At 37.6% G+C, this 27262-nt stretch overlaps 1 protein-coding gene across 1 annotated transcript; it reads right to left on the bottom strand.

The window, feature by feature from the left end:
- Positions 1-1108: 1108 nt before the first annotated feature.
- Positions 1109-26925, bottom strand: thbs2a (thrombospondin 2a). The gene is made up of 22 exons (XM_067421643.1): positions 26516-26925; positions 25699-25770; positions 24800-25353; positions 23897-23981; positions 21480-21676; positions 19566-19706; positions 19380-19473; positions 18004-18174; positions 14371-14547; positions 14049-14222; positions 12664-12791; positions 12300-12452; positions 8693-8911; positions 8052-8159; positions 7803-7962; positions 6435-6553; positions 6122-6356; positions 4569-4796; positions 4202-4473; positions 4018-4115; positions 3797-3936; positions 1109-2338 (listed from the first exon to the last, which is right to left on the bottom strand). Exons 2-22 carry the CDS (start codon positions 25763-25765, stop codon positions 2331-2333), a joined length of 3528 nt encoding a protein of 1175 aa, XP_067277744.1. The 5' UTR covers positions 25766-25770; positions 26516-26925; the 3' UTR covers positions 1109-2330.
- Between the last annotated feature and the right edge of the window lie 337 nt (positions 26926-27262).

Below are 27262 nucleotides of genomic sequence, written 5' to 3'. Positions count from 1 at the left end.
GTTATATGTATGCGATTTCGTATGCAGCCCATGTCCTGGTCCACAGCCAAATGGAGCTGCCATGCTATAGCAACACTGAGTGCTGCAGTGATTGCATAATTAAACGGCTGAGAGTAGAACATGTTGCCATCTCGAAATTATGTAATGGTAATTACCCATAGTAAGTAAATGGTAAGTCCCTTCACTCGGCGTACATCTTTAAAACGCCTCTCGAGCATGCAAGTGCAGCTCCTATCTCTTTGAATGGGGAAAGATCAAATTCTCCAAAACTGTTCGCCAAGCTTACGATTAAATTTCATATTTTAAATCACCTATGAAATCTGACAACAACTGTATTATAAATTTGGTTAGTAAACGCTCGAATCATGACCAAAAAGAAGATTTTTGTTTAGCCTGGACAAAGCTAATGCGCATGCGCAACCCTAAGTTGAACACTGCCCGTTTCTATAGCAACCGGGGCTTCTAATTAAAGGCAGCGCCGCCAGCGTAGACATATCTATGGCGCCAGCGCCACTGCGACAGTGATGGTTACGATAATACATAATAAAGGCCTTTATAATGTATATATCTATGGTGACGATTATATTTACGATTGATTCTTTCATTTAGAAGGCGGGGCTTATTCGTCATATCGGGCGTTGCACTTTCTCCATAGACTGTAAAAAATATTTCTCCCATTCATAAGTAGCCTATCGGTAATGGGGAAAGAACACAAGGGGATATTTTACAGATGTATTTTATAGTAAAATGTGAAAATATCCTGAGCTTGCATTAACGACACGCCTTTTTCAGGCATTAAACTCTACTGGATTTTGGCCTACACAAATAGTTCTCCTGCACTATATTTTGGTACAAAAGTTATTTTAAATGGATATAGCTCAACTATTGACTGTATGCTTCAAGGCACCATACAATTACAACTTAAACACATTCATGTGAGCTTTGTGCAGGAACAGTTAAAATAGTTGTTTAGTGAAGGACAGGCATGATGCAGGATTTATGGCAGCAGTGATGACACATAAATTATCTGATAGACATCTTTAAAAACTATCATACATCCCATTACAGTATTTGGAATTATCCCAAAGAACCAGTCTAAATGGAAAACTATGTGTAAACCTTTTATTAAAGAAAAAAAAAAACATCAACTGACAACTGAGCGAATTACAATATTAGAAAACTTCTGTGGATGTGGCATAAAAATAAAAGGCACTTTTTTACAAAATTTGTTATGAAAATAAAATCATTTTAAAAACAAAAGCAAGCCAAAACAGATGATTATTTAGGCTCAAAAGATCTGGAGGATTAAATGTTTTTTTGTTTGTTTTTTATGTATGAAAGTCTCTGTTTCTCTGATAAAAACAAAACTTTTTTTTTATGTCTTGCATTTGCACTCCATGAGTTTCTTTAATAAACAGACAAAACATAAGAAAAAAAGAGAAAGTGGTTGAAGACCAGTAAATTTGTGTTAAATACAACAAATGCAGTGTGGCATCAAAGGACAAAACTAAAACAAAACAATAACACACTATACTCATATTTAAAAAAACACTTTTATCAAGTAATGAATGAAAAACTGCATAGCCACGGAGTTGCGTTATGGATGTCTATAAGCGCAGCAAAAAATGAACTTTTTTAATCTTTATTTCTGCAATAGTCAAATTTTGTCAGTGTAAACAAATAAATTAGTATTTACAATGTCTAGGTTCTGAAAGTATTGCCAATAAACAAAAACAAAAAAACAACAACTAGACATAACTTGATACTGAATTGCAAGAGTCATATAAATACTTTACACAAGTAATTATGATACAGTCTTAATATAAACATCTTCATCTCAAAGGTCTCTAAAACATGTATATGCTGATCAAAACCAAAGCCCCTGTTAGAATCGAGGGTTGTAGAAAAAGATGTCTCCATTACAACAACAAATCCAAAGAAGAAAAATTCTGCACATTGTCACAATACAGAGGAAGAAAAAACATCTTGTGCAAGTAAAGCAGTTGGTGATAAGATGGTGATTGTTTTTCCTCTAGATTGTGTTACATTATGTTAAAAAAAAAAAAAAACCACAAACGTAATGTCTGATTAACATTACCCAAACTTTGGCTAACAAAGACTGACTTGAGGACACACACAAAAAATTATTCCATATAAATGTGCATGTAGTTTAAGTTCATTATTCCTCCTCAGGGGGAGGTTTGGGAGATCTGTTTCCTTCAGTGATGTTTGTAGTCCACCAAAGTCTTTGGTCTTCTGTGTTTTGTCAGAGAGTGTGAAAATGTGTTGTTGCAATATAGTCTTTTAAGTGGGGTAATTTCTTCTCTTGCTCAGATATCTGAAAATCAGAAAAATAATCAAAAATGTGATTAACTGGCTTTGATTTTCTGCTTTGCTATTAATGATCTGCTTTGCTCATATTAGAACAGACAACAATAAACCATATGTGATGAAGTTCTTGTTTTCAGAGCACTGTTACATAATAATAATTATGATAATAATAATCACAGATCAGGCATAACATTATGACAGGTGAAGAGAATAACACTAATTATCTCTTCATCACGGCACATGTTAGTGGGTGGGATATGTTAGGCAGCACATAAACATTTTGTCCTCAAAGTTGATGTGTTAGAAGCAGGAAAAACAGGCAAGCATAAGGATTTGAGTGAGATTGAAAAGGGCCAAATTGTGATGGCTAGAGGACTGGGTCAGAGCATCTCCAAAACTGCAGCTCTTGTGGGGTGATCCCAGTCTGCAGTGGTCATTGTCTATCAAAAGTTGTCCAAGGAAGGAACATTGGTGAACTGGAAACAGGGTCATGGGTGGCCAAGGCTCATTGATGCATGTGAGAAGCGAAGGCTTGCCCGTGTGGTCCGATCAAACAGACAAGCTACTGTAGCTCAAATTGCTCAATAAGTTAATGCTGGTTCTGACAGATGTCAGAATACAGGTTTCAATTTGCTGCGTATAGGGCCCATATCCGCAGACCAGTCAGGGTGCCCATGCTGACCCCTGTCCTCTGCCGACAGCGCCAACAATGGCCATGTGAGCATCAGAACTGGACCACGGAGCAATAGAAGAAGGTGGGAAAATCACTTTTTTTTTCCATCACGTAGATGGCCAGGTTGCGTGTGCGTCGTTTACCTGGGGAACACATGGCACCAGGATGCACTATGGGACGAAGGCAAGCTGGCAGAGGCAGTGTGATGCAATCCATGTGGATGTTACTTTGACACGTACCACCTACCTAAGCATTGTTGCAGACCATGTACACCTTTTTATGGAAACTGTATTCCCTAGTGGCTGTGGCCTTTTTCAGCAGGATAATGTGCCCTGCCACAAAGCAAAAATGGTCCAGAAATGGTTTAAGGGGCACAGCAACGAATTTGAGGTGTTGACTTGGCCTCCAAATTCAATCTAATGGAGCATCTGTGTGATGTGCTAAACAAACAAGTCCAAGCCATTGAGGCCCCATTTTACAACTTGCAGGACACAAAACATCTGCTGCTAAAATATTGGTGCCAGATACCACAGCACACCTTCAGGAGTCCATGCCTCAAAAGGGCAGTGCTGTTTTGGCAGTGAAAGGGTGTCCAACATGATATTGTATGCGTGATCGGTGTATATGTTACTGTATCTCAAACAGGTGAAGAAAATGAAGTGTCTGGAGTAGGAAGAACAGAGGAGGGTTTTATTATTGATGGGCCACAACATGTCCAGTGTAGAAATGATGTTAGAGACAGTGGGTGTAATTTAAACAAATACCCATGTTTTGGCATGATAAAATACTCACCTCGACACTCGTACTTGAGATCAGAGAAGTAAACAAGTTCCTGGGAGAAGACAAACAGTCCTAATCTCCCTCCTGCAAATGTTTGATCATAAACTGGCCCTGAGTCTGCCATGATCTGTTTCCCCTCATAAACCACCACTCTGGTGAAAAAGAACATAGATCAGTTAAATTTACATGCTTTATAAGACTTCTGTGGCAGTTAAGGCCTTCCTGTTATTTACCTGATGAATCCTGTCTTGGGTCTGTGGATGAGATGCCACCTGTAGGCGGTATAATCCTTCCAGCCGACATTTTTAGGGTCATGCCACAGTGTGCGAACCTGTCAGACCACGAATAGCAATTAGATTGAGTAAAGCTTACCATAAACACTAAAAGATGTCATATTTGACGAGTAGTCAGCCTCACCTGCCCAGGAGTGTCACCAGTGTGCCACAGGGCATTACGCAGGTGCTCCCCTGTGCCCGTGGTAGAGTTGACCACTTTCAGAGAAACCCCAGAAATGCCAAATGCTTTTGAAGGTTTGTCTTCCCAGTACGTCTGAGTTATCTGCTTCCACATAACTACGTAGAATCGCCCGCTGGACTGATAGCCAAACACAAACCCAGCATAATCGTCATCTCTGTCAGTGTTGACATAGAAAGTGCCACTAAAATCCACAGAGTTGAACTCATCGAAACCTGAAGAGCAATTAAACTGTTGAAGTCTCATTTCCTCAATGACATCAAGCTAAAATCATGACCAGATGGGCTACTCTGAAAGCTCACATACTCACCCACAGCAATACCAGGATCAGAATTGGCAGTCTGAACCAACTCTTTGCCTTGATGTCTGACCACCCAGTTGGGATCAATTTGTGTTGTTCCTTTGGGGTCCAAATGCACCATCTGAAACTTCCTGAAGTCAGTGATACTGATGGCGTCGTTTTCAGGGCACACATCCAAAATGTCTGGAATGTTGTCATTGTCAAAATCATCTTTGCAGGCATCACCTCTTCCATCCCCTGTGGATAAAGTTTGAATAGTTCAGAATTAATGTCAGTAGATCAGTTTTTTCCCCTCAAATTAAATAAATTAAGTTAAAAAATATGATATACATTGCATTGTTATTATTTAATTTACATTTATAATATTTAAATTTGAATTAAAATTCATTTATAATATTATCTTTTTTTAAATAATATGTATTATTATTTACATTTATAATTATTTTAAATGTAAATAATAATACATATTATAAAAACAATTATTAAAATAAAAAACAAGAAATTAAATCAATTTAAAAAATAAATAATAAATATACATATTTGCTGCCCCAAATTTAGAGCATGTGCAATTATTCTATTACATTACATAACATTATAATATATCATAGTACTTGGTTAATAATTATTAATGTTTATACTTTAATAATTATTTTTCATAATATTTACTATTTACATTTTAATTATTTGAATATTAATATAAACACAATATTATAGCTTGGTTAATATAATTATTAATGTTTTACACTTTAATAATTATTTTTCATAATATTACTATTTACATTTTTAATTAATCTGAATATATTATATTATATTATATTATATTATATTATATTATATTATATTATATTATATTATATTATATTATATTATATTATATTATATTATATTATATTATATTATTTACACTAAATTGTAAAATTGTTAGGGGTTATACAAATATTGTAACTAAAGGAAGATTTCATCTAGCATCCCAGCTCTCTTCTCCAAGCAAAAAGTGATCTCAGCTGTCTTTTCATGTCATGTACATTAACATGTGACTGGCTTCAAATGTGAAATCTATTAAATCCAGACTTTAGCACATCAAATATAAGGGAAAAATCAAGTAGACTTTTGCACAGATGCCAGCTTTTGCTATGATGTCTGTTTTTACAGTCGTTGACTTCTCTCCTTGGAACCGTCTTGACTCTATCCAATAAACAAAATATAACGAGGTGTGAGAAGTACGATAGCATCTGACAACTTTGACCTCCAACAGTAACTGGTTTCCATTTTCCCACCAACTAAAAATCAGATAGCCTTAACGAAAAGTGGCACAGTGGGGCAGATCACACGCACCCTTCAGTTACCACCTGCAAGTTATGAGAGTGTGACATCATTTTTCTTGACCCTAGGTACACTAAAGGAAATGTTCCAGTTGTAAATATATCTAAATTTTAAAGAATGCAAAAGAGAAAAATGACTGGTGTATGTGTCATATTTTGTCTGTAGAAATTTTGTCAAAAAACAGTTATTTTTTGTAAAAATAACAGAATCTTGATATTTTAAACAATAGATTCATTCACCATCAGAGTCTAGTTGATCTTTGTTGGGCACCAGTCTGCAGTTGTCCTTGTCGTCAGGGATTCCGTCATTATCATCGTCAAAATCACAAGCATCTCCTTTCCCATCTTTATCATGGTCGGCCTGGTTGGAGTTGGGAATGTAGGGACAATTGTCCAGGCTGTTCTGGTGGCCGTCCTCATCAATGTCCTGATTGTTGTCGCACTCGTCACCAACTCGGTCATTATCTGAGTCAGACTGTTAAAACATACAAAGGACTCTGTTAAACTGCTGCAAAACATGTGTTTCTGAGTGTGTTTACTAAGCCTGTTGTACCTGTTCAGGGTTGTGCAGAAGAGGGCAGTTATCACACTGATCACCCACACCATCCATATCTGTGTCCTTCTGGTCATTGTTGTACATATAGGGGCAGTTATCATGCTCATTCAGAACCTCTGAAACACATGAAAACAGCAGCATTACACAGAGTTCAATGGACAAAAGAAGCATCGGGAAATCCAACAAATTTGCATCTTACTGTGGTGAACCATTTGCATGTTTTTTGGTTTATTATTTATTTACATTAAAAAATGCACTTGGTTTTAAAGGGGTGATAAATTGAGGAATCAACTTTCCCTTGAGCTTTTGATATATAAAAGGTCATGGTAATATAAGAATATCCTCTAAGTTTCAGAGCTGAAAACTTCCTTGTTAGTCAAAGAAAAGCTATTATAGACACCATGCTCGGCAAATGGTCCTGTGCTTCATACTGACGTCAGTGCGCGACGAAACGTCTACCGCCTCTACCGCACGTCTAATCCAGTAACCTCACCCACCGACTCATGGAGGGCTCGATATGCCGAGGAAGATTAAGATATTGCGCTATTCCTGATTGTGGAAGAACACAGTCACTGCATAAGCTTCCTTCTGATCCTAATATTAGGAATGTGTGGTTGAACTTTATTTTTAATGAAGTTCCAGCTCACGTGGGGAAGACATGTTCACTTCAGTTCACTGTGGCATCGTTTGTAAACCAATCTCCGGTCGTTGCTGGATTTTGATCCAACAGGAATGGTGCAACAAACATGTGAGTAAAACATGTTTTTATATGTAATAGTATTGCATTGTTATAGATCGTTTTGCTTATGTGTACATGTCTAACAGAGCATAAATTTAGCACGCTGGACTCAGACACGTATGGTCCAGGGCTCGCGAAGTTCGGCAGGCCCAAGAATCTCTTAGTATTCCATTCTTGTTCTGCTACTCTCGCTCTCTCTCTCTCTCTCTCTCTCTCTCTCTCTCTCTCTCTCTCTCTCTCTCTCTCTCTCTCTCTCTCTCTCTCTCTCTCTCTCTCTCTCTCCCTCTCTCCAGTTGACATCTGAACATCTGAACATCTGAACATCTGACATCGGCGTGCACAATCAGTCATGGGTCGATGAGAAATAAAACATTGTGTTTGTTTGATAAAGACGTTATAAGCCCTGTGATATTAGTTATGATGTTTTTGAATGTTAAAACCACACGAACATCATTAGTTGACCTCAGACAACAGTATAATTTTTTTTTTTTTTTTTAAGTTCATGACACCTTTAAACCCAGCCTGGGTCTAATCATTATATAAACACAAGCTTGTAAAGTCTATAAACAAAATATGAGTATGGTTGACTTTTGTGATTTGTGTGAATGGGTCTGGGAGTTTCTCACCGTCTCCATCGATGTCTGCAGAGCAGGCATCTCCCTCACCATTACCGTCAGTGTCGATCTGAGCAGGGTTGTGCTCATATGGGCAGTTATCACAGCGATCACCGACAAGATCTTTATCATAGTCAAATTGCCTGGGATTATACAGCAGAGGACAGTTGTCCTGGGGCATAGGAGAAAAAATACAAGCTAAGTGTAAATAAATAAATAAAAACATGGCAGATTTTCAACAATATAACTAGATTTGCTTACCCCCTCATCCATGATTCCATCATTATCATCGTCTTTGTCACAGGCGTCTCCTTGACCATCTTTATCAAAGTCCTCTTGGCCTGAGTTTGGAAGGTTGGGACAATTGTCCTGCACAACAAAGGATAAAAAATAATACTTTCATTATTTGGGAAATAATTAAAGAGTTTCATCAGGTGATTAACATAAGTTTATCTAATTAAAGATTCACTCTGTAAATATACACTACCATTCAAAGGTTGTTTTGTTTTTTTCAAGTGAAAGTAAAAATAAATTCTATTCTTTCGAGTTATCAATGAATACTGAAAATGTATCATGGTCTCACAAAATATTAAGCAGCACATCTATGTTCAACACTGATAATAAGAAACATTTCATGAACACAAAATCAGAATGATTTCTGAAGGATCATGTCATGTGACATTGAAGACTAGAATAAAAATGCTGAAAATGCAGCTTTGCCATTACAGATATACATTTTATCTGAAAATAGTTATTCTTATTACATAACAATATTACTGTTTTACTGTATTTTTAATTAAATAAATGCAGCATTGAGAGCATGAGAGACTTCTTTTAAAAATAATTTTTTTTCAAAGTTTAACAAATTTAGTATTGAGCCACAGAAAATAAATCTCTGTTACCTTTTTGCAGTGATAGGATTGGTTGGTTCCACACACCAGGTTCTGATTTGGCCAGCCATCAAGGTCAGAGTCCTCACCGCAAATGAGACCGTCCCCAGCATAGCCGATTTTACACTCGCATTTAAACATTGGCTCACTGAAGTGGCCAAGGTAGATACACTCAGCGGATCTGTGGCAGTTGTGGGTTTTATCATTGCAGGGGTTTTCTTGCTCACATACCTGAAAAATAAACAGACTTCAGCAACACTCAATAGCAGTCCAATTATGGTGATAAAAGAACTGGGACATTGCCTGTGGGGGACAGCTGGGAATAGTGTTGCGAGGGCCTTAAAAGACTTTCTATTGATAATTTCCTATTATTTTGTTGGTTTCAGCGAGTTTAACAAGTTTATGTGAAACGCTATTGGATCGCAGCTATAAAATATGAGACAATTCCTTTCAGCCCTTTGTCAATTTACTACTCTTGGGCACTGGATCAAAGAAAGGCAAGTTGGAAGTTGGTGACGAACCTATTAGTTGTGGACGTTATGAAACTTTTGGGCAGAAAAGCAAATGAGTCAGCTTTCCAAGAAATCTGCTAAATTGATTCATCCAAGTGGAATGAGAGAATGAAAGCAAGATCCATATGGTTGGCCACCATTATGGGCCCAAAGATTTTTTCATTTAGCAGACATACAGAATACACTTTCTACTCTGAGCAAGAGACACATTCAGCCTATTCTCATGACCTCTGGACAACCAAATTAAAGGGTTAGTTCACCCAAAAAAGAAAATTCTGCCATTTAATTACTTACCCTAATGTCGTTCGACACCCGTAAGACTTCATCTTCAGAACACAAATGAAGATATTTGTGTTGAAATCCGATGGCTCAGAAAGGCCTTCATTGACACCAATGTCATTTCCTCTCTCAAGACTCATAAAGGCACTAAATACATTGTTACAAAGCCCTTCTCACTACAGTGATTATATTAATAATATTTTTATCAAGTGACAAGAATAGTTTTTGTGCGCAAAAAACGAAATAACGACTTATATAGTGATGGGATCATAACGCTCAGAAGCTTCAGGAAGCAGTATTTTAAAATCGGCCATCACTATATAAGTCGTTATTTAGTTGTTGTTTTTTTGCGCACTATTCTCGTCTCTTCATAAAATTATTGTAGAGCCATTGTAGTGAGATGGACTTTTTAATCACATCTTTAGTGCCTTTTATGGGTCTTGAGAGAGGAAATGACATTGGTGTCAATGAAAGCCTGTCTGAGCCATCGGATTTCAACAAAAATATCTTCATTTGTGTTCCAAAGATGAACGGAGGTCTTACAGGTGTCGAACGACATTAGGGTAAGTAATTATTGACAGAATTTTAATTTTGGGTGAACTAACCCTTTAATGACTAGTCAACATTGCTGCTAGCCTGACAAGCCAGACCCACATCAAGATGTTTACATTTTGAATATTCCGATCTAATATGATTTCTGACCTGTAAGGTTGTAAGAATAATAATCATACACGGTGCGTTAATAGGCCAGAGGAGAACTGGCACCCCGACTGAGTCTGGTTTCTCCCAAGGTTTATTTTTCTCCATCATGCCCTGGTGGAGTTTTGGTTCCTTGCCACTGTCGCCTTTGGCTTGGCTTGCTCAGTTGGGGACACTAAAATTATGATCAAAGTTATTCAACTAAATATACAAACAAAATGTATGAATTAGGTTCTATTTATTTCTATAAACTATAATACTGATCTGCCAACATTGTCGCTATATGATACATTTAAATAAGCTGATAACATCACTGTTTTCTCCAGAACGACTGTACAGCCAAATCTAATTTTGTTGTAATATTGTCCTGTTTGACACTGTGAAGCTGCTTTGACACAATCGTGATTGTAAAAGCGCTATATAAATAAAGTTGATTGATGTTGGGTCTGGGAACTCACCACAGGGCTCAATACAAGGGGCAGGATAAACGGTTGTCTTTCAAACTCCCTCTGCACGCAATTGGATAGCGACCAGAGCAAGAGCAACCAACCAGATCAACGTGCAGCGGAGCTAGTTGATAGATTAAACTTTGAACACATCTTCCCTTCTTAAGAATTACTTCAGTGCCTTTTTTTTCTTTTCTCAAAGAAAAGCTTAACTGCAAGTCTTCTAGATTCGCAGCCAAAGCCGATTCGGAAGACCGCCATTCGCCAGCTTCTTTGTTTACAAGTAGCACGCGGAACCGTCACAACTCTGCTGTCATTATGTTAAGCCCACCTACCGACTCTATACACATTGGCCCTCATTTATCAATCTTGCGTAGAAACGGGCGTATATGTTGGCGTAAGATTATGCTTACACTCCTCTCACCGCCTGATTTATGAAGCTGTGCGCACCTCTGCAAATCCAGGTGTATGCAATACTTGCCCTTGATAAATGCCGCGGCTGAAAACGATCGTCATTAGAATAACACGCCCCTATATATTCAAGTCTCCGCCTCCCCCACGCCCTCATTTTACGCCATGGACATACGGAAGACGGCAAAGAAGCGAAACTTTTCCGTCGTGGAGATTGGGTGCGTCTCAATCATCTCACTAGTTCACTAGTCAGGGCACTGATTAGGACATAAGTCAATGGGCTGACTCCCTGATCAGTGGCCTACTAAACTGCTAAGATGATAGAGACGCGCCCATCGAGACAATTACCAGGGAAGTAGAAAAAATGCGAAATTGTTTTATTTGGGAGTTTAAAGAGTGGGATTAAAGGCACTCAAAAAACAAACAAATATGGACCCAAATTACGAGTACTGTTAATAGTGTGGAGGTTGAGAAGCGCACTCCAGCAGTTTGGATGATAAATTACCTCACAATGCATTATTTTACAGCACATGTTTTGAAACAATTAGCATTTAATTTTGTATCACGGCACATGCATTGGGGTGTATGATATGATGATGTGATGTGGAGTAGCCTCCATTCATTCACATTAATAATTGCATGACTAATAATTTGTAAGATTCTTTTTTTTTGGAAATTTGGTGTACGCACTTTTGATAAATGAGGGCCAATGTGATTGGCCTGACCAGAATTACTTTTTCCTGCTTGCAAGTCTATTGAGAGTTGCTAGACGACACTGGCTGCTAATTAGATTTGCTGCCGCCAGGGTGCATCTAGATTTCTGGGATACATTGCCACTTATTCTAGGTAAAAACTGTCAGAGAGATACCATCTGACTAACATGCAAACAACCACATTTCTTTTTTTTTCTTTTTAGAATGCATTAAGGGGAGGTTTAATTTTGTAGATCCCAAAATAAAGCAAAGAAACTAATTCGATAATAACATAAAATGTGTGTAGACATTGTGATCTCATCTAAAAATGAACTATTTAACAGAACAATAACTGAACAATTCCATAAAACAAATGGAATATATCAAGTTTGAACTTCGAGCGAGAAAGTGCTTTCCAGTTTTGTGTGTAATATGCATCAGACGGTCATCGAACGAACTGTGGGCGGTACGTACTGTAAGCGTGGATTCAGCCAGGCTAATGAGTGTACAATGGGAAACCAACACATTTATATACTTGTGCAATAATTGATCCAATCTGTCCACAGACTGCATAACTGACCTGTTTATTTTGCTTGGCAGCCTCCACTCCCATTCCAAAGGGCTGATTGCCTTTGTATCGAGGAGGACAAGGCAAACAGTGGAATCCCGGGTCTGTGTTAATGCAGCGCTGGGATTCACTGACTTTGAAGCACAGATCAGGGACCATGTCACACTACAGGACACAAGAACCAAACAGACATGTTTAGAAACATATTTAAGATTAGTATTTGTTGGGTAAAAATCAGTGTATAGCGTAAGGACTGGAAGAACATTTTTGCTTGGCTAATCTTCCCATGTTGAATTGTGAGTAACGCAGTATAACAATTGCTTATCACACGGCCCTAACTATATTGTGCTTTTCCCAGCTCTCTGTCCCCTTGTACCTCATTCACATCCTCACAGATTGTTCCATTGCCACGGAAACCGAGAGGGCAGGGCCCACACTCCCACGAGCCGTCAGGAGAGCTGGTGCATTCAACACCCCCAAAGCATGGGTTAGATAGACAGCCATCTGAGGAAGAAAAGAATGCAAAGGGAGAGGCTTACAGTTTACTCATGAAATTGAGTAATATGAATTTCATAAATCTCAAGAGACGTTATGCATGATGTGTCAGTTTAAAGAGGTCCTTAAATAATAACTGCTGACAAGATAAGTAAATGTACACTACTGTTCAAAAGTTTGAGCTCAGTAATTGAGTAATAAAACAAAACAATTGTGAAATAATATTAAAATTCAAAATAACTTCTATTTTAATATATTTTAACATTTAATTTATTCCTATGATCAAAGCTGAATTTTCAGCATCATTACTCCAGGCTTTAGTCACATGATCCTTCAGAAATCATTTTAATATGCTGATTTGGTGCTTAAGTTTCAGTTCTTATTATTACAATTGTTGAATTCAGACGTGCTGCTTAATATTTGCATTTAAAAAGTTATACCGTTTTTTAGGATTTTTTTGATGAATAGAAATGTCAAAAGACCAGAATTTATTTAAAATAGTGTATTGGTAAAAGTGTATTTTCCCATTGTTCCTGTGTTTCACCTCCTGTGTTTGCCTGAGCGGTGTCCGAAAATAGGGGGACAGCCATTTGTAGTGGTGTTCAAAAGTGCACTCATTCAATCCCACAATGCACTGCAATAACGAGGGTACAACCCATACAACCTATATACAGCTAGAGAATACCCATGATGCACTGTGGCGGAGTCTTGCCAGAAGATGGAAACCCGCAGCTGAATTATTCCATCCATCTATTTTCCAAACCACTGGTCCAATGTGGCTACAGCGTATATCACGCAGGTATAAATTATTTTTTACTTTTTACTTAATTATTTAACAGTTTATACAAACGCCTCCCACCTGTTTTGTTCCTGTCAGTTTTGATCAGTTAAATACATCCTTGCTGAATAAACATTTTCATTTTGATCAGAAAAACTTACTGAATCAAATGTTTGAACAGTAGTGTATCCTCTTATATATAACTTTTGCCTATAACACCCAAATGAATGCTAATATGGAAATTATTGTGATAAATAAAAATATTCATCTAAATGAACATCAGAGAGTTTTTGGCAGATGCTAGTTTTATTTTAACCAGACTGAAGCTGAGCAGAAGGTTTAATAGTGGCTCAGTAATAGGAACAAGCGGGTGGGGGTGCCCAAGGTTTGGCCTCTCAGATTTGCGACACACAACTGAAGAGAATCAAAGAGTGAGAATATGTGAAAAGTGAGTGAGAAATAAGAGAATATATCTGAAGGTAACATACCCACAGGGCAGTCCTGTTTGTTACAGGTATCAGTGTCCCTGGAATCTTCTGGGCATTTCTTGCCACCATACTGCGGACGAGGACTGTTACACACACGTGTTCTTGTCCTCGATCCTCCCCCACAGGTGGCGGAGCAGATCGCCCAAGGTGACCATGGGCCCCAGGCTCCATCAACTACGAGAAGAAGAAAGCACAGTGAAAATCACAGACAAATGATGTAAATAGTTTTATTCCAAGATCAATCAATGCAAATAGGTCTAATATTGTCTCAGTTTGATTTCACTAGTATATAAAAGAGAAGCACATGACTCTAAGCACTCACTCGGACAGGGTTTGGCTTCACACTTTTGTGTCTCTCTGCCGCTGCCCTCACAGTCCTTTCCTCCCAGTTGAGGGACGGGGGAGTTGCAGTGGCGAATTCGTGTGATCTGTCCCTCTCCACATGTCACAGAGCATGATGACCAGGGGGACCACAAACTCCAACCACCATCTTGTCGGACTAGGACAACAATCAGAAAAATGGTTACCAAATTCATATAGCTTATGCAGCCTTCAAGTCCTTGTGGAAGATCCTGCTTTTAAGTTTGTAATTACGATGAGTGTTCAAGTGATTTTGGCAAGACAAATATACATGGTGGTCCATCTAACAGAATACCATTCAAAAGTTTGGGATCAGAAAAATTAATACATTTATTTAGCAAGGATGCAAGGAAATTGATCAAAAGAAATAATAAATCAATTTACATTGTTACAAAAGATTTCTATTTCTTTTTAACTTTCTATTCATCAAAGAATCATCAAAAATGTTTTCAATGTAGATAATAATAAGAAATGTTTCTTGAGCATCAAATCATCATATTAGACTGATTTCTGAATGATCGTGACACTGAAGACTGGAGTAATGATGCTGAAAATTTTGCTTTGCATCACAGGAATAAATTACATTTTAAAATATGTAGAAATAGAAAACGGTTAAAATTGTAATAATACTTTACAATATTCTTGTTTTTACTGTATTTTTGATCAAATAAATACAGCCTTGGTGAGCATAAGAGAGCTTCAAAAACAAAAAAAATCCTATACAGAACAGAAACTTTTGAACAGTAGTATATTTCTCTCGTCTTTCTTACACTTTATTGGCATATTTATGGCGTTTTACAACTAATAATTAAAAGAATATTCATTAGATATACATACATAATGCTTTAATTCCTTAGTTTATTAAAGTAAATGTTTTCTGGCAAGATTTATCACTAAGAACAGCACAGTAAATATTCACAAGTAAAACTTAACAATGACAAAAACAAATCTGCCAAGGGAAAGTTGGGGCTAAAACAAAATTGTGGAATCATTCATGTGCACTCATTCTGACATGACTTGAATGCAGTGTTAAAGCAGCAAACAAACCCACACAAACAATGTCATCTTTCATTTACAGTCCAGAGGCATGAGGTCCAGGAATGACACAGGGCAGGACAGCCAAAAAACGATGCCAACAATGACCACCGGGCCCACAATTCTGGATCCACCACCTCATCGTCTATTTGGAATTCAGCATGAGGGAGCCCTGATGGTGTATTCAGGCTTCATACCATGAGCATTAAAGGAATAGTTCACCCAAAAATAAAAATGATCCCATGATTTACTCACCCTCAAGTCATCATTCTTCTTTCAGACGAATACAATCGGAGTAGTCCTGGCTCTTCCAAGCTTTATAATGGCAGTGATTTGCAGCCCAAAATATAAATAATATCCATTTTAAAAAATCCATATTTAATACATCATAAAGTAAAATATTCTGGCGGACCGGCTTCTGTATTCAACCTATGAAATAAGAGTAATGATCTGCTAAGCGTACATTGGAAGGTGGTCTGGCAGAAGCTAGATATTTTACTTTATAAAGTTTTAAATATGGATATTTTTCTTACACAAACCCATCGATTCACAGACAGAAGCGACCATTTTTGGGTGAACTATCCCTAAGCGTGCCTCCTCTCACACACTGTGGGCTGTATTCTGTTGCCACGACCACATGGGTCTGAGTACACGGGGCCGACAATATGGGAAGCAGAGAGACTGGCATTCATTTTATATAAATCTAAAAAGCTCAAAGTATTAATGTATGAATAAGTATAGATATTGTTTTGTGGTAATTGTAACAAAGGCCAGTTTTTCAAATTGCTGTCCAAGATACCAGCTGGTAACATTTGTCAGTTATAAAAAAAACATTTGAGTCAGCCATAAGCCAGAGTTAGCAATGGTACACCACAAAGAGCCATATGCCGCTCATTAAAACCTCACTGAGCATAAGTGATGAATACCAGCTCGTTCCCTTACTGACGGAAAGGAGTTTGTCTATTAGCACACGCTCCATAAATATTTACAACAGATGATGAAAGAAAACACCCATGTTGTCACAAAATCTTCCGCCTGCCACAAAAGCAGGTCAATATCATGTTGGATTCTTCAAGGGAATGGAATAGGCTTGAAATCGCAGGCTCAGTATGGCTATTGAATATTAATTAGGTGATGTAACATTCCATCAGTAGCAATAACCGATTAGATGAAATGTAGGTAAGTGGGCGCCAGCCAGTAGATTACTGCTTACAGCTTACCGCTTGAGTGTTCGTTCAGCCTGCTGCCAATTCAAACGGTTGGCAAGGGCCTCTGTAGTTTATATTACGTCAGCCCTGCATGAAATCAATGATATGTGATTGATATAGCCTACTTTGAAGGATTAGTTTCTGCAAATACTAAAATTCTCTCATTCTCTTGTTTCAAACCTATATAAATGTATTTCTTCTGAAGAACATAAAAGAAGAAACTCTGAAAAATTTAACTGGCTGCTGCTGTTTTTTCTGACATTACAATAAGTGGAGACCTTAGCTTTCAACCTTCATAAAGGACACATAAGCACCATAAAAGAATCATAAATGTGATTCATATGATTTGTGCACTATATTTAAAGTGTTCTGAAGTCCTCACACAAAGCTAAACTTCCAATATAATGTACAAAATATATAAACAACTTTATACCAACATGGGCTTATTACACGCATGTAACTCTAAAAACGTGCCTGTACATAAAGTTTACTGCAGTTTCCAGCTAAAATTAACATTAGTAAAACTTTTTATTATTATTTTTGCACAAATTATGATTAGAAGGACGGATTTTCGAACTAGTAAAGTTTTGTTTTCACATGGTTCCGCCCTAAAATTTTATTTCATTTCCAAACTACCACGATAACCAACATATTAGAACGTTCAAGAGATTCAAGTTCATCCGTTTCAGATCAAGTTAACATGATTTTAGCATCACTCACTAGACATTTCACTTTTAAAGTGTTGCGAAACGTGAAAGAAAATCTTTCCAATGAGCATGGGTTGTTTGTTACGCTTTTCACTGTGATTGTATTAAAGCATATAAATCACAGAATTTTCATTTTTGGATGAACTATTCCTTCAAAAGCTCAAATCCAATTTTAAACAACAAAAACAAAAGCCAAAATAAGTATTTTTCCCCATAAAGATTTAGAGATTCTGTCTGGAACCAAACCGAGAAGCAGAGTCTTAATGAAGCGACTCTTTTTCTTCCATTTTTATTATTTTTAACAGCTGTTAAGATTATATGACAGCTGCATTTCAGACCTCTCTTTCTACTGGAGTTCAAACACAAACCGGAGATGATACTCCGATGCACTTATACGCCTGAAACAAATCAGTGAGAGAATAAACTGTGCACTTGCAGTTATAAGGTGACGGACCGCATTTCTTAAGGCCACAAGCAACAGGATTCAATCCAATACCGCTTAAACCGCTGTTATGTGGTTTTCATCCAAGATTTTATACTTTATGGACAAAACAGGCGAGAAAATGGTGTCCAAAATGTTTCTATATGACCAAAGAACAGGTGTTCAGAGAAAGAGTGCAGATAAACAAAGACTGGCTGTCTCACCACGACTGTCGCATTTTCCCAAGCTGCATCTGCGTGTTTGGATGGAGGGGCCGCTGCAGGGGTTACTTGTGGCATCACATGACCTGCCTCTTTGCTGGGTGCCAGTTCCACATGTGACGGTGCATTCCGTCCATTCAGACCAAGGCGACCAGCCGTCCTCGCTGTCTTTAGCTGCACAGACATGAACACAAGCACATTTAGCACTGGTAACGTCAAGCACAATTCACCCTGTTCTAACCCCACCACACCCATCATGGTGCTCCTTGTTGCTAATATATTTACACAGCAAAGGCAACATTGTTCTGCCGCTGTAATGTTTTGGAGCTTAAGTTATACATGACATCATCTTTCTCAACCCACTTCAGAGCATGGGAACATACAGTAATGCTTGCTCCTCATGGATAATAAAAAATGTGTGGTTAGCAAACACAAGCACTTTTAAAACAATAAAAGTTCTATATTATTAAAGGGAAGAAAAGGTCTCTGCCTGTATATAAACTTTCACTCAAATGTCTGGGGTTGGTCAAATTTTCAAAAATAAATTATGCTTTTTTAAACAAGTCCCTTATGCTTACAGAGGCTGCTTTTATTTGAGCAAAAATATAGTAAAAACAGTAACATTGACAAATATTATATAAATATATTATAAAAATAACTTTTTTTAAATATATTTTTAAAACCTAATTTATTCTTTATGTCAAAGATTTTCAGCTTTGCCATCACATAAAATTATTCTAATATGCTGATTAGCTGCTCATTTATTTTTTTTAACACCCAGCAACAAGGCTATCTTCATTGCGAGAACAAAGAGAATAAAAAAAGATACATCAGTTAATAAATCTTATATTTTCTTTTTACATTAAAAGTCCACTAAAATATGTTTAACAGTCATAAGGAGACAAGCTGCTCAAGAAACATTTAATATTAGTTTAAATTGTTTTGTTTTGTCATGATATGTTGAGGAATAGAAAGTTTGAAAAACAGCATTTATTTAAAATTGAAATTTTGTAACATTATAAAAATGTTTTTTATGTTGCTTTTGATAAATTAAAAACAATTAAATACATTTTTGACTAGTGTGCGCATGTAACAGCGTCTACACTCAAAGTGTCTGAAAACTTTATTTTAAAGATAAGATTTAAAGATTTTTAAAAATAAATTTGTATAAAACAAGCATTTACCCAGGTTACCATGTGAAACATCACAAGCTTCATCACTAGCTTTAATGTATTATTCATGCATTTAAATACAATTCAGACAAATTATATTAGTGAATAAAATAATTTTATTTCACACAGGGTGTCTCTAAATTAAATGCGAGACCCCTTGCATCAAGTGTAGACATAAAGGGAAAATGACAGCATGAAATGACTCACGCAGACACACAGGACAGCATTCGCCATCTAGGAAGGTGGGGCTGGCACAGGCTACTGGAGGACATGTGATTTGATGGCACACAATCTTTGATTCCTGCAAGAGAAAGCCGCGAAGTATAAGGGAAAGAGTACTCAGAACAAAAGCAGATTGCTGATGCATTCTTCATACGTCACAGTTCTTCTTACCTGACAAGTACACTTGGTGCAGCTGTCCACAACCCAGTCCTCCTTATCCTCAAAGAGACGTCCGTCTTGCCAGCACATGCGCTTGTCTTTGATGTTCTTCATGTTCCCCAGCACCTCCTTCATCACAGTGTTCTCCTCAGTCTAACCGACAGATGCGCACAAGACAGATGGACAAATGGTCAAGAGGTGCCAATACTTCTGCCAATGTCTTCCACATGTAGATAAATAGAGGTGATTTAAACTACAATGGAATCAGCACATGGGTTATATATAGCTCTTGACTTTAATTATTTTTGCTTTTCCTGCTATCACATCTCAAATGTTAACCTGTGGGTATTGATGACGAACTTCCAACTTCAATGTACACTACATCTCAAAGGTTTTAGAGGTGAAAATATTATTACAATATAAAATACCCGTTTTCTATTTTAATATATTTTAAAATATAAATTAATCCTGTGATGCAAAGCTGAATTTTGTCTTCAGTGTCACATGATCCTTCAGAAATCATTTTAATATAATGATTTGATGCTCAAGTAACATTTCTTACTATTATCAATGTTAAAAACAGATGCGCTGCTTAATATTTTTGTGGAAACGTAAACATTTTGATGAATACAAATTTCAAAAGAACAGCATTTATTTGAAATAAAAGTAATTGACATTACTGGTTATACACCATGCTGAAGTAAAGCGTCCTAAAGTGACTTTTGTCTTATGATTATGATTTGTGCTTGTAATGTTGACATTTGTAACATCAATCATTTAATTTTTCACTTAGGTTCTGTAATGTTTGAATGCAAAAATTGCCTTTTCAGACTTTCATGCTATGTTGTTAGTCTTTGGCAGTTGTTTCAGTTTCGTTCTTTTTTTAAGAAAAGAAATGAAAAAAAAGAACACCAGAACCAGAACGTTGTAGTCCAGAGAACTATTAGCAAAAATCTATCATGCATTTGTGGCCACGAGTAAAGAGTTGAGAAAGAGGAAAGAGACAGAACAAGAGGTTGAGAGAGGGGAAAAAATAACAAGAAAAATGTAAGAGGGAGAAATGTTTTAACTTCTGAAGCACATTAAGTACATAAAATAACACACCGCAGTCTGTGCTGATGAATTAATTTGTGCATGTGTGAGTGAGAAGAAAATGCATAGGTAGCAGCCATGAGTGTTAGGCTGTGAAACAGAACACCACATGGTCTGGAAGAGCCTCTGGGACCCGCAGCATCCAACGGCTGGATTTCCTAGAGATTATGCCCAGACTCCCTCATCGCCGGGAAGCTCCCAGTGGAGGATAAAGGGGCTGTTTAAATGCTGCCAGACACGACTCGGTTCCTATTCACACTTCCTATCTCCCTCTAAAACAAACCATAAAACCCCAGCCCACATCTTCACGTTTTCCACTGCCTCTTCAGCCCTGTTTTCTTTTAATGGTTCTGTTTAGACTACAAGAATTTTTGCTTGCATGTTCAGATATTTAATCTGTAATAAAATTCTCCAAATCAGAGATGGCCACCAACCTAAACAATGAAGCTTTATGAAATAAAGTTTACATTACAAATCAACCAAACAGACACCATTTATTCGCCCTCTTGCCGTTCCAAATCTGCATGGCGTTTTTTCTCCTTGTGGAATACAAGAAATTTGATGGTCACTCTTTTTCACGCAATTACAATGAATGAGAACTGAGGCTTTCAAGGTGTTTTTCTCGCATTAAGCTATTGTGTGACTTCAGAAGACCTGGTGTATAGTGGACAAGTCGTATGGACTGCTTTTATGAGACTTTTATGGTGCTGTTGTGACGTCGTTGAAGCTTGAAAGCCACAGTCCCTATTCATTGTAACTGCATGGGAAAACAGCTCTTATTTTGTATTCTTTTCATTTCAGGTTGGATGAACTAATTAAGTCAAACAACTTTACCACTTTCTGCAAGCCATCGATGAGATTGCCCACAATGATACGGAGACCTTTGAGCTCCTGCACCATGTTGCTGAGCTCCTCACAGGAACGCTCGCACACATCCGATGCCAGTTTCTCCTTCTGCCCAATGAAGTTGGTGGAGATGGCCGTACTGACAGACACAGTCTCTATACTCTCATTAACCACGTTAACTTCCTCTGAAAGACAAAACGAATGCAGTGGAGCAGTGTTAAAGAACGTCATTCATTACTTGAGAGTATCCAATACAGCAGCTATGTTTGAGATTGTTAAGGGATGCATGGATTACAAAACATTTAACAGATTTGTAGGATATATTCCACCCCCACACATTCAAGATATGTCATTCTCTCACTATTTCTGACATAAATATAATAAATGCGCAAAAGCTACCCAGAAGGAACATTGAAAGAAAGATAGTGATTTTTCAAAGCACATCTTGGAAGAGAAGGAAGGTGGTGGGGTTGGGGGATACGCAACAGCAGAGGAATGCTGTCCATTATGCCAAAACTCCCATTAGATATCTGCCGCCATTTTGGGGTTATTTGCGTAAATTTTCTTCAGATTAATGGAGAACAGGAGACACTAAATCAGGGAGCCATGTTGATACCTCCAGAGGTTCCTTTGAGACTCATGCAGGGTTAGCAGCTTTTTAGAGACTGTTGAACTCGTTCAAATCTCTTTGGGGTTTCAGTCAACTCTGGGAAAATAAGTGTGTGTGTGTTTCAGAGACTTTCTAGGCAGGTTTTTATGCACTTCAGTTGAGCTTTTATTTAGCAATACGTGGCACTCCTAAACTGGGGCACTAGAGAGTTTAGAGGAACCTCTGTACTGGCATCCTAACGTTCAGCAGTTGGCATGCATCTGGGCTGGCAATGGAAATGGAAGCCTTTTTGACTGCCCATTGCCTATGCATACTTATTCAGTTATAATTAAAAGGAACAGCAGCGATAGAGAAATGCTCACACCCGCACATCTCACACAAGGGTTAGATTTGTCATGGTCTAAAACGAATTATTTCAACACAAGAGTCAGCCAACTCCAGGGATGAGTTTATTTACTGGTTAGATATGTCAGTACTCTGAATTAAACTGGAAACATTGGCAAAACATTACTGATTGGTTTGTTGTTTAAATGCCTGGATACACCAAACTGACGGTCAGCCCAGTTTTTTGGCCCTTGTCCAAGTTTTTTTGGCAGATTGAGAATGTCTGCGTTCCTGTGCGTCGCCGCCGTTGGGGAGATCAAAAACTCTGATTGTATATCTCTGTTTGTATATCTGCAGTCCTAGTTTCGGTTGCCCTGTTTCAATGACGAATATAGACTATTGATGCTTGCTGAAGACTTATTTCCTTACACACAGGCACATAACGCAGATGCTAGCTGACAGTCGTCTTGTAGATTTTGTCGTGTGTTCAAGCGAAGCTTTTTGGCCTGAGATGCAGAAGAAAGGAGGCGACAACACAGTCAGCTTTCGTCGCTGCTAGTTCTTTTTCGACGGCTTGGTGTGTCATGGCCTTAACACGTTCTTATACTTCCAACACTATTACAAGTCAATTTTGTAAAAAGCTCATTTATGTTAGCCAGTTAGAAAACATTATTGTGGTGATAAATCTGCAGAAATTGCAGCAAAAATGTAGAATACCAAATGTTTCCAAGGCAGTCTGCCAGGCATACAAATGGATATAGAGCATTATAAAGTGAGACTGTCACTGGCAGTGCTGCACTGGCCAACAAAGGGCAAGTGACTGTTTCGAAAAACTGGGCTGAAACTCTCTCTGGGCCAATGGGCCATTCTCACTGTTGAGCTCTGCCAACCAAAGCTTTAGGAAACAGCCAGTCAAACCAGCCAGTTTGTCATCTGACGATGTGCATGTATAAAATTATGAGTATGTACTTCTTCCATTTTTCCACCTTCTCTTAAAGTATGAACACCCTGCCAATGTATATTAATGTGACAATCTTTATCCTCTATGGCATGTGCAAACTGGTTGACCCTTATACCACCACGCTAACATGAGCGTTTCCCGTAAACATGATGTAATACGGTCAGAAATTTCCACAGCTCTGATCTGCAGATTTCGTGACCCACTTAGGTAAAAGCCAGAAGAGCTTAAAATGAAAACTGAATCCAACGGAAAACATACCAACCCTCTTAAAACAAATTTGATCATGAACTGCACAGAATAAATCCAATAGAGCTCCTAAAACCTAGAACATTTAGAAGTCCATGCATTGTGAAAGCCTAATCTGACCCCTAAAAACATCAGTCTAACACAAAAAGTAGCCAGATATCATGAAAGCAGTGACATTTCAGGAATTACTGCAAGAACTTTCTGTGGTTTTCCCATGCTGACCTTTATAGTTTTCACATTTAAGAGATATGAATGAATTCTTACCAGGTTTGGCGATCTCACAACCTTTGTTTCTCAGGATGTTTTCTATTGGGGTATCAAAAATGAACTGCACATTCTGTAGCAAACCCTGTGAAATAACATAGATTCATTATAATGTTAAATTGAGGAGATTTATGGTTATCTTCTTTAATCATACCTAAAGAAAAAGTGGTGAATATGTAGCATATCAGAAGTCAATAGAACACGGTCCCTTTAAATGTCCTTAGATGACTAAACAAACTTATATATATTATGATTAAATATTTTTATGACTTTTATGTTACATAATAAGGATATAATTTCCACCATTTGATTTATACAACAGTAGATTTTCTGTTTCAGACACTTTGAAAGGATTCTCCTTCCCTTTTTGGTGTTTATTATACTTAATATTATACTGATACTTAATATTCAGTAATAATATTCTAAATTTGAGAACAAAACTTAAAGTGAATAGATTTAGAATAGAACTGTTTCATAACTGACACATTTTGCAACATCGACATTGAACTGAACTGAATGAACACTGAACTGACTCAAGCTGAAAAATGACACTGTTATGTTCTCCAGAGCTGCTTATTACTAAATTAAACTTATTTCATAAACACTTTTCAGTTATTGAGCTGAACTGAATCAACACTCAATTGACTTCACCTGTCATGCATAATGATACAATCTTCTTTTTTAGGCCTACTTTACATCAGAATTTTAATTTGTCTAATTTTTTATGATATTTATTTTCAGTCATTGATCCTTATTTTCCTGTTTATTAATGTGAAGTAATTTGTATTGTATATATAAATAGGGATGCTGATTTTTTCACAGCAGATAAAATCATTGCTCAGGAATAGCATACAAGGATGGAATGATGTACAGATGATGTTCATGGAGAAGAACTGGTCTTACTCTGAAGTGGTTTTCCCTGATAGATCCCTTAGCCACAAACATCTGACTGCTCTCCGGCCGCAGGTGCTCATAGAAAGGCTCGTCCAGGATCACGCTGTCAATGAGGCTACAGCCTACGTACAGGTGAGCATTCTCTCCGTGAATGTACAGTGTGATGTTTTTCCACTGCGAGTCCGACAGGTCCACATCCTCAAAGGACACCACATTCTGAGATCCCTCAACCATGTAGACCAGATCCAGCGTGTTGGCACGTCCATTGGACACAATCTCAAACTGACGGCTCCCACTGGGACCCTCCAGGCCAATCAGGGTGCCCCTGGAGCCCTTGTCCTGTCGCATGGCAGCCACAAACACAAAACCCTCATTGTTCTGGACCTGCTTTAGGATCTGATGGAGGACTGGGGTGCTAACAGCAGGGATGTGGTCAAAGCGGATGAAGCGGTATGCCGGCGAGTCCCAGTCGTGGCCCTTGAAGAGCTTGGCACCAATCGTCTTTCTGCTGATGCTGCTGATTTTGAAAAGGTCGAAGATGGATTCATCTTCCACATGGACATCTTTAAACGATTCAACATAAGCATTTCAGCAAAGTTATGCGAAAATACACAATGCATTTTATGTGATGATTATGCAAGCCTATTAAAGATTTTCAGGAAAATATTACATAATCTCAGGCCAAAGTCATTCAAAAGCTGTTTTGAATTGAATACCACATGCAGACTCTGTTAATGAATCAAACACAGATGTGCCTGGAGGCACAAAGAATAATGGGCAAATTGTGTAATATGGACATCTCAAATTCAGAATTAAATATAAAGTGGGTTAACATCAATTGCAACAGAAAAATAGGTTAACGCTAAATATTTAGAAGCAATTTAGGAACAGGTGCATCATGGGTTTACCTTGAGGTAGTGCTCTGATGCATTGTAACAGCAAGGTCAGAAAGCAGAGGTTTCTCCTGAGAATCATAACTCCTTCAAAATACACATATAGATATATTAAAAACATAACTCATTTATTACCAAACACTCATTATAGCCCATGGAAATATTCCACATGCCTCAGTTATGTGACAAAACATAACTGAAAATTGCACATAAAAGAAATAATGAAATTTTTGCATTATTAGGTCATTGTGTTGAACATGCATAATATAAATATATTATTTGATGTAACAATACTTCAAACATACTATGGGTTTTTTCCTAGGTTCCCATCCTGGGTTTTATATGCATTTTTATATAAGACAGAATATTAGTAAGAGAATAATAATAGACCCTTTTTAACAGGTTAACCAGTTTGATTTATGTACACAATTATGACATTTTAAGGAGATTTGACACAGACATAATATTACAAAGCGGTAACCTATTTAAACAGCTGTGGTCACGTGACTATTTAAACCAGCCATGTAAAAGTTCACATAAAAGCAAGACAGTCTGAACGTTCATTTATAGTCGAAATACATCAACAACACTTGTAGACCAGTCAAAGTCGAAACTAATGGACACACCAGTGGGACTCAAGTTGAAAATACATTATGCATCATTATCAACAGTCTAAATGAAGACATCTCTAACATTTATGACAGTCTGTCAAACGTGCTTTTGGAGGAAATAATGCAGTTATTATTCTTATAGCCAAGAGTTTAAAAAAAAAATCGTCTAAAATTGCCGCCCCCCCCCCCCACACACACACACACATACACAAAAGACTCACCTGTTGTGATGTGCAATCCAACCGAAACAACACAAGTTGTCCTCAAAGACAAAAATTAAAAAACAGCCAAAAAATTCTTCAAGACAAATATGCGATATGAAAGGACTAAAATCCACAGTGTCTATAATATCCACACGGCTCCGCGTTTCAGTTCAATGGCCTGAGAACTACTGGACTGAACCCCTTTATACAGTTCAGTCAGAACCATGTCCATCAGGTTCGGATATAAAGCTGGACCTGCTGAGGGGGCTGAATTATAAGTTTCCCATCATATAATGTCATGCCGGTAGCCTACCAATGCAGTGAAACCTCCTGTCCTCCCCTGCAGTGACGCCCTCCCCTCCTCGTCCGAATATCAAGCCAAAGTCACTGGGAGGAGGAACAGAGATGTGGAGAAGCTCGCGCAAGATGCTGAGAGACTCGACACAACGCACTGTCAAATTCAGTGAAAATGATAATATTAATACATCTTTACTTTTCTTTAACTTACGCTTTATTTCTGGCAGTATACTCCATTGTATTTGTATGAGTTTTCAGCGTTTCACGACCTGTAAGCTATAATTAAATCGAGGTTATAAAAGAGCAATGGAGTCACAGGTTTAGACGTTGAATTAGTTAGTAATTAGCCTAAACTTCACTTTCAGTTGCTTGAAATCGTTTATGCTCCAATTGTAGCCTACACTTGACAAATATATTGATTGTAAACACTTTAAGTCTATGAAGTTGTTCTTTTAGGCTGTCAAAAAA

The sequence above is a fragment of the Pseudorasbora parva genome, chromosome 17 (genome assembly GCF_024679245.1).
Source record: "Pseudorasbora parva isolate DD20220531a chromosome 17, ASM2467924v1, whole genome shotgun sequence".
NCBI lineage: Eukaryota > Metazoa > Chordata > Actinopteri > Cypriniformes > Gobionidae > Pseudorasbora > Pseudorasbora parva.
This window is presented reverse-complemented; position numbering and strand designations above follow the sequence as displayed.